Source organism: Trichosurus vulpecula, chromosome 5, assembly GCF_011100635.1.
Source record: "Trichosurus vulpecula isolate mTriVul1 chromosome 5, mTriVul1.pri, whole genome shotgun sequence".
NCBI classification, from domain to species: Eukaryota; Metazoa; Chordata; class Mammalia; order Diprotodontia; family Phalangeridae; genus Trichosurus; species Trichosurus vulpecula.
The window spans coordinates 108567082-108583720 of NC_050577.1; the positions used below are offsets into that span (position 1 = coordinate 108567082).

Here is a 16639-nt window from a genome sequence, read left to right on the forward strand (position 1 = left end):
TAGAACGTTGAATTTTAACTGGTAGTGTTCTATACTAAGATTTATAATAATCAATTGGTATTCAGCTTGATCTTTGCTTAACTGCTCTGCACAAAGGAAAACCTTCCATTTGCTTTCAGTTCTAACATTTGAGGCTTATTCAGAGTTTACTGGTGTGTGTTCACTGCTATCCCTGGTGTACAGCAGAGGTATCAAACTTGTATCCAGGTGTGATTTTCTTTTTATTAATTTTTTTAAAATTTATTTTTTTATTTTTAGTTTTCAACACTTAGTTCCACAAGGGTTTTTGAGTTCCAAATTTTCTCCCCCCTCCCCACCCAAGAAAGCATGTAATCCAATATAGGCTCTACATATACCTTCACATTAAACTTATTTACACAATAGTCAAGTTGTAAAGAAGAATTATGACCAATGGAATGAATCATGAGAAAGAAGAAACAGAACCAAAAAGAAAGGAAGACAAAGAGAGAGAGCAAATAGTTTGCCTCAATCTGCATTCACACTCCGTAATTCTTTCTCTGAATGTGGATAGCTTTTTTCTATCATGAGTCTTTTGGAGCTGTCTTTGAACCTTGTATTGCTGAGAAGAGCCAAGTCTATCAAAGTTAGTCATCACAGATATGTTGTCTGTAATCGTGTATGACGGTCTCCTGATTCTGCTCCTCTCACTTAGCATCAGATAACGTAAGTCTTTCCAGGTTATTATGAACTCTGTCTGCTCCTCATTTCTTTTAGCACAATAGTATTCCATTACATTCATATACCATGACTTGTTTAGCCATTCCCAAATTGATGAGCATCCCTTCAATTTCCAATTCTTTGCCACCACAAAAAGAGCTGCTATCAATATTTCTATACCTACAGGTCTCTTTCCCAGTTGCATCATCTCATTGGGATACAGCCCTAGAAGTGGTATTGCCGGGTCAAAGGAATTTTTATCTTGTTAGTTTGATCACCAGGAAAATAGAAACATTGGGTGTATCTGTTTGCCCTAAAAGAATTGTTGTAAAAGTTTGTGTTTGCTACTCGGGGGCAGGGGGGAGGGGGGAACCCAACCTTTGTTCTCTGTGAATACAATAAAGTCACGGAAATTAGGATTTCAAGGTGTCTTCTTTTCCCACATGAACTTTGGTTATTGTTTGTCTACTTTCACACATCATTGCTGTTAGCCCGAGCTGTCAGTTGTGCAAATACTGAGTCATTCCGTTTGACAGATCGTCTTTCCATTCCTGTGAGTAAAATGAATTTGACCTCTAGAAAGATTTTATGTTAGTGTCAGGCAAGGAACTTGTGAGAATCCTCAGAGTGCTTTGTGAGGAAATCTTCTTTTCAGCCATTTTCACCGAAGTCCATCTCATTGAGGGGATGTTAAAAATTTGTTCTCCCATCTTCCACTCCCATCTGCCCCTTTTGTTGTGAAGAAAGGATTAGGCAATAACAACAACACTTAAATAGCACCTTAAGTTTGCCAAATGCTTTACCAGTATTTTCACAACCTAGGTGTTCTCATCCCCATTTTACAGATAAGGAAACTGAGGCAGGTAGCAGTTAAATGCTTTGCTCAGGGTCATACAGCTTAGAAAGTGTCTGAGGCTAGATTTGAATTCAGGTCTTCCTGACTCCAGGTCCAGTGTTCTTCTATTCTAGGTGTGTTGAGATGGGATTTTTTTTTTTAATGTGTAATTGAGATCACTGGATTACTAACCGACATTTTTATAGGGTTTCTAGGTCTGCAAAGTTTTATGTACATTGCCACATTGGATTTTTATAACAACCCTGTGTGGTAGGTTTATTATTGTTATTATTAGTCCCATTTTATAGATAAAGATATTGAAACTGAAAGAAGTTAAATGACTTGCCCAAAGTCACACAACTAACAAATCTCTGAGGTAGGATTTGAACCCAGGTCTTTCTGACACTAAATCCTATATTCTGTCCATCATGTCATGCTCAGGCCACTCCTCCAAATCTCTGGAAATGATGCTAAATTTTTATTGTTCAGTCTTCTCCAACTCTTTGTGACCCCATTAGGGGTTTTCTTGGCAAAGATGTTGGAGTGATTTGCCATTTACTTCTCTAATTCTTTTTACAAATGAGAAAAGTGAATCAAATAGGATTAAATGACTTGCATTCATTCTTTACATTTTATCATCTCACTCACTGAGAGTACAGTTATGCTTTTTTAGTTCCTTATTAGCTTCTTGTATCATTAGAAGGGATTTACATAAACAGTTTGTAGAAGGAAACAGTCACTTTTCCATTAATACCCTTAAGAAAAGGCAATGGTGGCTGTTGCGTTAAAACAATGAAATAAAGGATAATTTAAAAAAATTTTATTTCACTTAGTTTTACCCCGTATCAAAAATTCCCAAAATCACTGTGTTTAAATTTCAAGGTTTTTTTAAAAAAACTGTTTCATAGATTAATTTATCTGAAAGCTCATCTTTTCCTGGCTCTCTCTCGCGCTCGCTCTCTCTCTTTCTCTCTCTCTCTCTCTCTCTCTCTCTCTCTCTCTCTCTCTAGATATATATATATATATATGTATATATATACATATATATATATGTAGTTATTTTATAGGATTAGAGTAGATGAATTATGTTTTACAGCTCCAAAAAAATGATGATTTAAATACTGAATTCATTGAATCATATCCTGCTAAGTATAGTGTATGCTTCCCATTGTTGTGGAGGAAATATCATTCACCGTCAGTAACTTTGGTTTGGATTTCAGTGCTCTCCTTGTATAGTGTGATTAAACCATCTTAAGTTCTTGTTATGTCTTTTAAAAAATGTTTGGTGTTGTTAAGTTCCGTATTTAAGAATATAAGCACCTTTAGAAAACAGTTCTGATAATTCTCTGATGTTCTACTTTGATTTCTTCTGGTGTTGATAATGAAACCAAATATCTATCCAAGATGTTGTAAAAGTTGTAGGTTGTTAATAAGTTAAATAATGGTCCTGGCTTTGAAGTTGCAAAGTAAATTTGTTTAAGGAAACCAGGAAGCTGAAGGTGGAAAGGGTTAATTCTTCTTATAAAAAGGCAAGATGGAAGGAAAACCTGTGACTAAGAAAAGATTAGTCACAGGAACTTTTGTACTTGCAGTCCAGTGATATCCAAGTCACTATAATCTCTCTCTCTTTTTTTTTCTTTCACCTACCACATGGATAGAAGTTAGAAACAAGTAACTAGCTAAGAAAGCAACATATTTATTTGTGATCCAGTATTTGTTCTTCTTCCAACTAGCTGAGTCAGAGAAAGACAGGGAAGATAGTGAGCAATTCCTGGTTGAGTACCTGCTCATGGCAGTTTCACAACTCTTATTAAGGAAATCACAGCCAGAAATTTTGTGATGTTAGTACAAGGTTTCTGATGCCATCGTGGCCTGAAATAGCAAAATTATGTTAGAGAATCTGAGTTCAAGCTAATAATGAAAGGTGAATTACAAAGAAATATTTGAGCTTGAGGCCATCCCATGTGAGGTCTCTCATCTGTTTTCTACGCCTCATAATATTCCTCTAACAAAGGGTTAGCTCTACCTACGATTGATGGATATCTGGACTACAAAGGAAGAGATGATAAATGGTGCTTGGTGAAACTGATTCATTCTGCCACAAAACTGTTTGATTCTGGAAATTGATATTAGTACTGGTAAGGAGTTCTGAGTGTGGTTATTTACATCTGAAACCGAGAAGGATGGCACATTTTCTGGAGACCATAGCACAAAGAGCAACCCCCTAGTTTTCTATGATGGTAGTGCTTAATTAGTCATCTCAGTCATGCCTTGGACTCATATGTGTACCCTCTGCACATGAATCCTGGCTACAGATGTTCCTTAAGTATGTGCCTTTGTGTGACTTCTATGTATGACCACTTTCACCACTGATGTTTTTGTGGGATAGTATGTCCCAGATTTATGGAGCAGATGTTTTGTTGTTATGTTTCTTACTGTGCCACTTCAGTCGATGTCTTTGCTTTAATACCACTTCTAGGGCTATATCCCAAAGAGATCATACAAGGGGGAAAAGGACCTGTAGGTACAAAAATATTGATAGTAGCTCTTTTTGTGGCAGCAAAGAACTGGATATCAAAGGGATGCCCATCAACTGGGGAATGGCTAAACAAATTGTAGTATATGAATGTAATGGAATACTATTTTGCTATAAGAAATGAGGAGCAGTTGGACTTCATAAGAATCTGGAGAAACTTATATGATCTGATGATGGGTGAAGGGAGCAGAACCAGGAGAACATTGTACACAACCACAGGCACATTGCTTCTGTGATGACTAACTTTGATAGATTTGTCTCTTCTCAACAATGCACAGTTCTAAGACAACTCCAAAATACTCATGATGGAAAAGGCTATCCACATCCAGAGAAGGAATTATGGAATCTGAATGCAGATTGAAGCAAACCATTTGCTCTCTTTTTTTTATTTGATTTGATTTGATTTTTGGTTTTGTTTCATCTTTCTCATGGTTCATTTCATGGGTTATAATTCTTCTTTACAACTTGCTTATTGGGAAAATAAGTTTAATGAGAAGGTATATGTAGAAATCTATATCATATCACATGCCATCTTTGCGGGGGGAAAGAAAGGAAAGAAAATTTGGAACTCAAAAACTAGTGGAACTGAGTGTTGTAAACCAAAAAAAATAATTAACTTTCAAAAAACGTCTTTGCTTTGAGCTAATTGTGTACTCTGGCATACTGTTGAAAACTATATACAGTGGTGAAGACTTGTGAGCTGTGGTTTTAGGAGTGTGAACCCACAAAGTATCTTGAATCCAGAGGTCATCACCCTCTGGACCACCCAACCTTCAAGTGTGAGTTGGAGGAGATTGCTCCTGGGGCAGTACACTATGAATCCTTTCCAGCTCTAATCTATGGTCCCAAAATCCTATGAACCCAGGCTTTACCACAAGCAACACTGGAGAATTATGACTGAGAACTTCATATCTTGTCATTGACATATCCCTCATCAGGTAAAGTATGCTCCAGTGTTCCAATGAATCTGTTGCTTTCATTGATGAGATTATTCCCTCCTGTGCTACGAATCACATCACATCCACGTTGACTCTTCTTTTTTGACTCCTGTTCTTCCATGATTTGAGAGAGAGTCCAACCAACATATTGGGGTTCTCCTGATGTTGTGAGGATACTAACGAAGCATACAGGCTAAAGCATCTTTCACTCTTGCCATGGGATGGTTCTATCTTTTTTTTTTTTTGGAAGACATCCTTTTCACCACTTCTTTTAAAGTCCTCATTTGTTATGTCACAACTGTCTTATTCCTATCATACAAGTCCTCATTGCATGTTGGGTTATCTTCAGCTAAAGTCCCAAGTACAGCCAGAATCAGATTAAAATGTAATTGGGAAATGTCTAACAAAATAAATAAAAATATAGTAAAACATAGATAATGTTAATTTGTGTTTTTCTGAGTCAACATATGGCTGCAGTGATCCATTTCTATTTGAGCTTGACACCACTGGTCTAGCCAATAGGCTTTCTTCATCCACTTGGTTTTTCTTGTGTTACAGAATGAGACACAATTCTTTCAAGTGATTATAGATATCATTGAAGAGACTTTATAAGGTTACAGAGCTTGATCCAATCAGATCAGTCAGATGCATCTGGAAGACCTCACCATCTGCAAGAAATCTCTGTTCGACTTAGACTCTGCATTTAGTGACTATACATCTCTGTTCTATGCCTTATTGATGTATTAATGATAAGAGGGTTGTGCTACCTCTTTTGTTACATCTTTTGTGCAATTTTGACACTACACGTTTTGTTGTGGAGAGCCTTTAAGGTAAGGTTTTACTCCATCAAATCAAATGCTTTTTTTTAAATAGAAAAAATAATAGGTAGGCACAGTGGAATCTGCATTCTTGACCTCTTTTAGTCAGTTGTATGATCATAGAGATGTGGTCTGCTATGTATTTCTTGGGAAAGTCTGCCCATTCTCTCCTGATAATACTTATATTTAATGTGTATATACATAAATATGTACTTGTTATCTTCCCTGTTAGAATGTACGCTCCTTGAAAGAAGAGATTGCTTCATTCTTTATATTCATATTCACAGCACCTAACACACACTGCTTGGCAAATAGTAGGCATTTAATACTTGTCTGTTGATTGGTTAAGTAAATCTGCCTTCAATATGTATGTAGACTAGTCTTATAAAGATTTCATATAGATGGGAATGTATATATGTGGATCAGAAGTTATATTCTCTTGGCTACATTTTATTTAGCAATAAGATCTGTTATTTTTTACACACCTTTGGTGTCTTTCTTTTCTTCAGATCACTAGAGAATCGATCCCACAGTGCCCTCAATTGTTGTCTCCAGCCTAAACCTTCTTTGTGTATACTTCTTCTATTCCAACTGCTTTTCCCATCTTTGCTTTCTTTGTTGTTTTTCTCCTTTGTCTATAAACACATCCAGGACTATGATAATAGAGTCAAAATGCAGTAGATTGTTATAAATGTCTTTGTGCATCTTTTTTATCCTTTGTCTATCCGTTCTTCAAGTTGCCTCCTTAAATGCCCACATGATGGCTTTGCATATGTGGATCTGTTGTCAAGCTTTCTTTAAACTATTTTTCACTGCGGTATAATCTACCATCCTTCTTAAGATTTTACAAGTGATTTATATTTTAAACTGGTATCATCCTTGGCCACCCTCTCTCTCCACCTTAGGCATTTTTGTTCAGTACGGCAATTCATCTCCATGGGTTAAACTTATGTGTTAAATTATCATAATTATTAATGATTATTATAATCAGTGACAATATCCTATCTTTCATCAATTCCCATTTTTTATTGATATTTTGTTTAAATAGGTCAATTTAGAGTTGTTTTAATTGTGTGCCATGTATTTTTCTCATCTTTTAGGATCGTAGTTTTGGAACCAAAGGACCATAGATCTAGAGTTGAAAGAGACTTCAGAGACCATCTGATTCAACTCTCTTATTTCACAGTTGAGGAAACATGACTTTGCCCAAAGTCACATAGACAGTAAATGGCAGAGGCAGAATTTGAACCCATTTCCTCTGACTCCACAGCCAGTGTTCTTTCCACTGTACCAGGCTGATTCTTTAGTGACAATATAGTCCAAGTCTCTCAATTTACCTGAATTCTAGAGAGGTTAAACGACTTTCCCATAGTTACACTAGTAATAAAAAGTGGAGTCAGTATTCAAAACTAGGTTCTTTGACTTCAAATCCTATCATCTTGCCATACTGAAAGGGATAAGAACACTTTAAGTCTCTTTTTAAAAGCCCTTTTACATTACAGCAAAGTCCCAATTAGTGTAAATGATGAATCTGTACTTACTTTTAAACGAACATGTTCAAAACAGTTCAAAACAGTGTTCTGTAGAAGAGATACAAGCCCTTTTAGAAATCAGTTCTGTCTGTGTCCACAGTATGCAATAAAAGTTCTAGCTTCTAGAGAGATGTGGGCTACATCTTTATTTATAAATTTTATTGATAAATTTTATAAAATTTATATATACATTTAATAAATTTATATATAATGTATATATACATTTAATAAATTTGTATATAATGTACATATAAATTTATAAAATGTATATATAAATTTATAAAAGGCATACATAAATTTTAGGACATAATCATTCAAAAATGATTTAAAAAATCATTTTTTAAATAGAATAACCATTTTACTTCCTGTCCAGAAAGATATATTGGCAGGAAAATCTGGGATAGGGAAAAAGATTAGTCATGAGTTTTTGTTTTTATGCTTTTGGTATAATGATGCTCTTTGTAATTTTAATTTATTTACCCTTGTGACATGTGGTTTAGAAGGTCAGGAATGTTTAGAAGGGCCTGAAGAAAAGGTTTTCTTTCACTTTTCTATTGGTATTTTCTTCCCCTTGTTAACTGAATGAAGAAGAGAGTAGGAAGAGAGTAAGAGTACTGATATGTTGTTGTTCAGTTGTTTGAGTTATGTCTAACTCTTCCTGATCCCATTTGGGGTTTTTTTGGCGAAGATACTGGAGTGGTTTTGCCATTTCCTTCTCCAGGTCCTTTTTTTTTTTTTTTTTTTTTTTACAAATGAGGAAACTGAGACAAACAGGGTTAAGTGACTTGCCCAGGGTCCCACACCTACTAAGTGTCTGAGGCCAGATTTGAACTAGTGAAAATAAGTCTTCTTGATTGCAAGCCCAGGGTACTATCCACTGTGCCACCTAGCTGCTCTAAGAGTGCTGATATATAGCTGTTCTCTGTCAGTAGTGCTAGATGCTTTGAAAATCAATCTGGCACTGATGTAGTTGTTTTAATCCAGCGGGACAGGGTGATGTGAGCTAGGTTCAGTTTAGGATGTGCTTTAATGAGGAAGCTTTGTAGATTGAGACCTTTTGTACAGTGGAAAGAACACTGGATTTGTTGTTGAAGTACCTGGATTCAAATCTCTGTCTCTTTCTCTGTTTCTCCCTGTCTCTATCTCTCCCTGTCTCTGTCTCTCTGTCACACACACACACACACACACACACACACACACACACACACACTGTAAATGACCTTGGACAAACCATTTAATCTCCCTGGGTCTTCTCTGTCATAATTAGTTACATTTGTGATAAAGGGGGTGGGGATCTTGGATTCAATCTCTAAAGTCCCTTCCACCTATAAATATATGCTCTTATTTATGGTCAGAGGCAGCTCAGAGCTACTAAGTTGTGTCTGCATCCATAGGAAGCCTTCTGGGTCTTAAAGAAAAACTTAGAATTTTTCTGATTTGTCTTAGAGACATGGTTGTATTAGCCTCAGTGTAGAGGGTCCGGGTTCATCAGGTGTCACTTCTCTCATTGGCAATGAGATGGAGTAGGTGTCCAAACCTTGAGATCTTAACAGTGGATAAGTAAAAAAGCTCATGGAAGTAAGAGGATACTTATCAGGGAACACATAGCCAAGCACTGTGAGAAACTACAAGAATGTCTGACAGTAATTTGGCCTGAAGTCTCTGAAATCCCAGCACTAGGCACCTACTTGTCTTGGAAGATATCTGACTCTAAGCTACCTTCTGAGTTACCTTTATGACTTGGGGTGACTTACATAGAATGATATCCTAATCAGATTCTATCTATATGGGTTAGGGTAAGTTGATAAGGACAGTAGGAAGCACTAAATCATGCCTGTGAGTTTACTGATTTAGTCCTTGTTCCATTTATTGTCTTTAAATAGGGTGTTCTTTAATGTTTAGTTGTTACTGTAAAGTTAGATTTGTGATAAAAAAAAGAAAAGGTTTAAAAATGTTTATTTCCAATCTCTGTTATGATTAGCTACATTTGTCATTGGAGTCTGGTACTTTGACCTGCATAGACTAAAGAACTTAGCACTCTCTGGCAGCACTATCCAGAAATTGCAAGATAAAATTTTGAGGGATCGAAAAGCTCCTGAAAGTAAAAATCTGCAAAGCTAAACTGGTATGTTTACTCTTACCACTTTATATTAAGTATAAATATTTGTCTTATCTTCTTCTTCCCCTCCCCCCAACCCAGCGATATGAAGACTATGGAATGACTCCTCCATCAGCACCAGGTCCGCTGTCAAGGTAATATTTTCAGAAGGAACAGTATTTTGTATTAGTCTCATGAAATACCTTTTGTTTCTATAACAAGTATGAGAAATTTGTACTGTACTGTGTACCAAACATTACATTTCCTATAGTTTTTCCTTTTTAAGTATGTAGACACATGAGAGAAAACCCTGTCTTAGCTTTGTCTTTTTATCTGTCCAGGATAATAGAGGAATATGCCGGAATTGTATTCATAACAATGCCTGGTAACTTTCAAAAAATGGAAGGAATTGGATTTTCTTACGTACTTCCTCCTTACTTTTTGTTCCACTTTTTCTTCCATGCATAAGCACACACTCACACAGCATGTCTCATATCCTCACTCTCTCACGGACAGATATAACATTTATTAAGCTCTTGGTCTCTACCAGGCTTTGCACTAGACGTCAGAGGTACAAATACAAACAAAAAAGCACGGCAATCCTTACCCTAAAGAATCTGATATTCTAAGGGAAGATAACACAGAAATGGAACCTAGAAAGCTGTGAGGCGAGGGGGACAGATAACCTGCACGGAAGCAAGACTGTTGGCAGGGAGGTGCAGAGGTCTTTAGAGAGAGGAGTGGAGCTGGGAGTGAGGTGCCTGTGGACTGGGCATCTCAACAAATGGTGGTCCAAGTCAGGGAGTCACCAATCAAAAGAGAGGGCTGCAGGTTGGAGGCATCTTCAAGGTGAGAAGGCTGCTGGAAGGGAGGTAGAAAAATACAAATACACACACACACACTCTGTATGTATCCTCTAGTTCTCACAACTTCCACTAGCTCCATTTTCCCATTTCCTCTTCCTCTTTATTTTCTCCCGGACTATGAGTCACATACTAGGTCAGAGCTCAGGATTTACACCAGCATATAGTGTCATAGAGTCTTAGAGTTTGAAGGAGTTTATCTAGTTCAGTTCATTTCTGAATCTCCTCTAACACTTACCCAACAAATAGTCATCCAATCTTTGCTTAATGGTAAAGTAGAGAATCCATTGGTAGGGAGATATCACAATGAGAAGATACTCAACATGGGGATACTCAACATTAACTTCCTATCACAGAGTCCTTGGAAGTGCCACCATCTTAACTATTTCATTCCAACCTCCTCCCTCAGGAATGTGCAGGAGAGGACTATGTAGACAAGGGGAAAACCTAGTGAACCTTCTTCTGATGCCAAGTTTGCTAGTGTTGCTGCTGTTGTGACTGTGCCCTTCTGTGTCCCTTCTTCATCATGGTATTGGGGCCCTCTGTAGCTACCTCTGCCCTTCGGGATGTGAGAATGGTGATATAGATTCTAAGAGGTTTCTGAAAATAGATCTGCATTCATTTAATTATGCCTTTAGTGAGGAGAAACCCGATGCTGTAGTCATCACAAGGGGTATTAACTTCAGGGCAGCACAGCACAGACCAGTCATAACAAGGGCAACTATGGCCTGTGGTTAATATCCATGGAGTTTGTAGTTCAAACACTAATTGGAAAAGCAGATTGCATCACTTTCAAAGGTACAATTTATGTCCTTCGTGAGCTTAACTACCTTGGTCACGCAGACTAAACATAAAACAGGTTAGATCACCTAAGAGAATGGGCAGCATTTTCCTTAAACTTTAACTGCTTAGTTATAGGCTTGAATAAGTTCTTTTGGGAAACAAAAAATTCACAAAGTAACCCTCAAGAGGTGTCTTAAAGAGGGAGAAAGGCAACAAATATATGAAGATTAGGAAAATCAGAATGGTAAATGGCAGTCATGATGAGGCTTAAGTGGATGTCAGAAATAAGGTTAAAGTAATTCTAGCTAAGTTTTCCCACGGAAGATAAACATGGGGTATACAGGATGAAGGCTTCTGCCATTGTTTCTGTGGCCATCTGTTCAACTCATGGCGTCCAGTGGTATTGCCACATTTGAACTCTTAATGCTTAAGTACTCAATGTACTCTGAGGAAGGCACCTAAAAAGAAAATGAAGTCAAGAAGGGCAGCTTAACCTGACCAAATAAACACAGAAGAAATTTTAAAGGTGCTCAGGGATGAAATTTTTAAGATATCTTCAATAGGGGAAGAGTCAAGAAGGATAGAAATGACAGCATTGTGTTATTACCCAAAAGAGGCAGATGAGAAGAAATCAGTGCCTACTGACCCAGGTACCTCCTTTCTAACCTCTATAAAACTCTTTGTCATAATAGTCTGCATTATACAGTGAGAACGTCCTGGATGAAATGTGAGAAGAGAATGAGCACGTTTTCAGAAGTGAATTTTTTGTAGAGAACCATATCTTCACAATCACACAGATGTCTGAGAAGTGTGAAGAGTACAACATCATGTGTCTCTTGTTTGTAAATGACAGAACATTTGACTCAGAAGAGCAAAACCATTGTAGCCTTGAAACTGCTCCTTCCACAGGACATGATGCAATAGAAAGAGCATTGAATGTGGAGTCACAGGACCCGGGGTTAAATCCCCCACCTCTGCCACTTAATACCTGTAGGACTTTTGGCAAGTCTGCTAACTTTTCTGAGAGAGTTGATCAAGATAACCTCTGAGGCCCCTTCCAGCTTTAGAGTTATTGTCTCATATTCCTATTTTTCCCATGTCATGTGTTAAGAGCCTGCAAGATTTCTTGATACAGGCAACAACAAGAGAAAACTTTGCTCAGTGATAATTCTATTATCATGATCAATCGAAGCATTAAATAGGTAGAGACATGCTTGTGAGAGGCATTTGTTAGTACATGGAGGATGTCTTGTGCTGTGTCCAAATGGAAAAATGATTCCTTTTAGATGACAAGTTTGTGCAGAAGTTACTATATGTGTATAACCTTGTGTGGAATACATCACTCCCCTGAACACTACAGGACCTCTTCAGTGGCATCCATGGCCAGCTAGCAATCCACACAGATAAAAAATGAGACACTGGACCTGGAGTCAGGAAGACTCAGGTTCAAATCCTGCCTCAGACCCTTCCTAGCTCTATGACCCTGGGCAAGTTATTTGATCTTTCTTGGCCTTTTGCTTCTTCATCTTCAGAATTGAGGGGTTGGACCCAAAGTGAAGGAACTCTAAATTCTAAGAGCTTCCACTTCTAATATTATGATCGTATGAATAAAGTAGATAAAGAATTCAGTGTCCAAATTCTGACATAAAGCTGGATGGGCAGACCATGGGGTTAATCTATTAATCCATGCATTTTGGATAAACGCTACAGAGGAGCAATGAACTGGCCCAGACTTGAATTGAAGAAATAGATTGGAAAACATTGGGAAATTGTTCAGTGCCCTGTTTCCTCATGTTCCATGCTGCTGCCAAAGACCATCTTTTTTGCATTGGTATTCTAGAGATGTTACATTGCCATGCATCATGAAACACCACAATCTCAGAAGAATCTAAAGTGCAGGCAATGGACTGACATATGGTGGTTGTAAGTAGCCTGCAACATATTATTATAAGTGACCTGTGCACCAGAAGTGGCAGAAGTGGCATGAGTCATTGTCAAAGATATGTATAACTGGAAAAAGAGGTGACAGTTATATAACGAGAGTGATGGATAATAGATACAGATGTCCCCAGTGTGGCGCTAGTATCCATGAAGTATTAAAACAGAGAAAGCCCTCCAGCATGTGGAGGAAATCCTTGATGGGAACTCTATGAATGACCCAGGTTGAGACGTCATTGACGAGTTGGCATTTTCATTCACTGTTGGTGAGATTATGGATTCGTTGAAGCATCTAAGTATGTATGGCCGTAGAATCTGAATTCACTTCACTATCTCTTTGTATCGCTCATAGTGTGTGGCATATGAAGCAATTAGAGGAAAAAAACAGTATATAATCAAGTGACAAATCATGTGACAGATGGAGATGGACAAATAATTCACATTTCTATAGCACTTTAAAATGTATTTTCATTTTGCCCATAGCAGCTCTGAAAGGTAGATAGTAAAATTATCATGATGCCCATTTTATGGATAAAGAAACTGAGACTTGCCCAACTTCACAAAATTTACAAGATATTATACTGCATTGCTTCTACTATACCACATTGTGGCTAGATAGATGAATGCTTCTTGAAAGACGTAATGAATAAACATTGACAGATCTGACAGCATGAAGTTTCATTATCTGAAATTAGTATTTATGTAACTGCCCTAGTATTATATATAATTGTAAAAATGCAGCCTGACTGGGTAATCAAATTTGGCCTTTTTTTTTCTTCTCCAGTGACTAAGAACGATTTTTTCAGTCCGTCTCAAGTCTCATCATCTTCAAACCTCAGATGAGATGGCTGAAGGAATGATGAATTAGATTAGGAGTTAGCAGAGTTTAATTCTAGTCTGGGCTCTACCATTATTTCTTGGGCCTTCCTTCTCTCTTCTGTAAATAGATCCTCAAATTAGATGATTTATATAAGCTCTTCCAACAGCTCAAAAAGTTATATAATCTTACAGATCATATAGTCTGCAAGTGCTCTAGGAGTTTTGAGTAGAGAAAGATAATTTCCAATGAGGGTTGTCTGGGAGAGTTTCATAAAGGAAGTGGAAGTAAATCTAGGCATGCAAGGATAGGTAGAATTTGGATAAGAAGAAAGCAAGAACGTAGGCTTTCTGGGGGATGGATCAGTGAGGGTGAGGGATATGTCTGAAATTTTGCCAGATGTAGAAGTGGAAGGAGCAGATACAGGTAATTTATTCAAGAAATTTAGCAGTGGGAAAAAAAAAGGATAGAAATAAGATCGTAGTTATTGGTATGAAGAAGATGCCACAAAGTTGGCAAGAAACTTTTCGAGGTAGAGGAGACCCTTGTGTGTTGGGAGACACAAGGGGAGGAACAAGAGTGGGAGTGATTAAAGATGCTAACGAGATTAGAGTTGATTGAGGCTTCAGTGTCTAGAAGATGATAAAGGAGAAAGGACACCTCTCTGGCAAAAAAAGAAAGAATGAAGAATGAATGTAACGGCAGAAGTAGAGTGGAAGGAAGATAAGTGAGGTTATGGTCACAATCTCATGTGTTGGGAAGGAGGCCATCCACTGAAAGTGGGGCAGCTTGGTGGCGCAGTGAGTAGAGCACTGGCCCTGGAGTCTGGAAGACCTGAGTTCAAATCCAGCCTCAGATACTTGACACACTTACTAGCTGTGTGGCCTTGGGCAAGTCACTTAACCCCAATTGTCTTGCCTTCTCCCCTCCAAAAAAAAAGTGCAGGAAGTATACATAGAATTGGAAGATAAACAGATGTTTGGGGAGATGAGTGAAGGATCACAGCTTATACTGAGAGACAGAAAGGGCCTTAGAGATCATCTTGTTTATCCCTTTATTTTACATTTGAGAAAATGGAGGCATTGAAAGGTTAAACCACTCACCCAACATCACACAGGTGCTTAAGTGGCAGAATTTGAATGCAGATCCAGCAGTGTTTCCACTGTATCAAACGTAAGATTCTTTAGCATCAGTCAGAGCCCGCTTAACGTTAGCATAAACATTGAGCCTCACCCAACAAAGTGAAACTGAATAGGAATAAATAGAAAGACTTACATTTGAATTAAAAAATAATCACGAACACAAGATGAGTGAGGCACGACTATGTAGCAGTTCATCTGAAAAAGATCTGGGGGGTTTTATAAGCTCAGTCTGAGTCAACTGAGTCATAAAGCATCCAAATAGCAAATGTGATCTTAGACTGCATTAAGTGATGTGCTGTATAGAATTGGGGCAATGATAATCTCCCTGTCCTCTGCTGAGATCAACCCTTGCACTGGAACTATTATGTTCAGTTCTGGGCACCACAGTTTAAAAAGTTCTTTGATTGGTTGGAGGTACTCCAGGGCAGTAATTGACAAATTTTTTTGACCCATATCAGTAAAAAAAAACAAACAAACCCAACTTTGGAACATACTCCCACGATTTACTTACTTTATTACTTAAATATTTACTTATTAATTATATCAATTGTAATTATAACATAATTATATAATAATAAATTATATTTATTTATTATATATGCTATTGTGTTAATAATTATGTACCTTATAAAATACAGGAATAGAAATTTTAAAAGTATGAGAAAGATTTAATGATATGTGGTCATAATTAATAGGAAGCCAGTGGAGTTATGGGGAAGTCATGGTTAGACCTGTTCTTTAGGAAAAGCACTTTGCCAGCTCTATGGAGGATGGAATTGGAATGGGGTAAAGCTTTGAGGTAGTGAAATCTGTTAGGAGACTATTGAAATAGTCCGGGCAAAACATAATGAGGCCTTAGTTGCTGTGTGAATAGAGCAAAGGGGATGTATGTGCCAGTGTGGAGGCAGAAGTGAGTATATATAACTAATTAGATATGTGGAGGAAGGGCTTAAAGACCATGCCAAGGTTACAAACCTGGGTAACTCTCAAGAGTAAACAAGTGTGTGCTCAACAGAAATAGGGAAATTTGGAATTGGGGTGAATTTGGTGGGGAAGGTAAAAAGTTCTATTTTAGACATTGAGTTTGAGATGTCTACAGCTCATACAGTCTGAAATATCTAATAGGCAGTTTGTTACATGGAGGTGGAGCTCAGGAGAAAGACTAGGGCTGAGTTTATAGATCTGGGAGATATCTTTAAAGAGATAGTAATGAAATCTCTGTGGGACCTGATGAAGTAACCAGGTGAGAGAGTGTTCAGAGAGGATGTAGGAGGAAAACCTGCAGAGCAGTGAGTGTCACAACAACTCATGGGGAGAAAGTAACTATCCAGAATGAGACGGTGGTCAACAACTTCACATGCTGCAGAGAGGTAAAGAAGGATGGAAATTGAGAAAAGATGATCAGATTTGGCAATTAAGAGAACAATGATGACTTTGAAGAGAGCAGTTTCAGTTGAATGAGGAGTCAGGGATAAGGAGAATCTGAGAGACTTGGAATATGAAGTGAAAATGTGAAGTATATGTGTGTGGTGGGACAGGGGAGTGGAAGGAGTGCCTAAGTCACCAGCCATCGCTGGCCTAGAGCAAAGAACTCTTTGTTCTGATGGGACAAGAGTGTAGAGATACTGAGGGTGGAGGTGAATTGGCCTGCACAGTTGCTG

The 16639-nt window shown here is 37.7% G+C and overlaps 1 protein-coding gene across 1 annotated transcript in view; it reads left to right on the plus strand.

Moving 5' to 3' along the window:
• The window catches only part of KIAA1549 (KIAA1549 ortholog), a 157080-nt gene that overhangs the window by 125930 nt on the left and 14511 nt on the right, over positions 1-16639 (plus strand). Inside the window, exon 17 of the mRNA XM_036760330.1 lies at positions 9538-9590. Coding sequence (XP_036616225.1) covers positions 9538-9590 — 53 coding nt within the window. The remainder of the gene's footprint in view (positions 1-9537; positions 9591-16639) is intronic.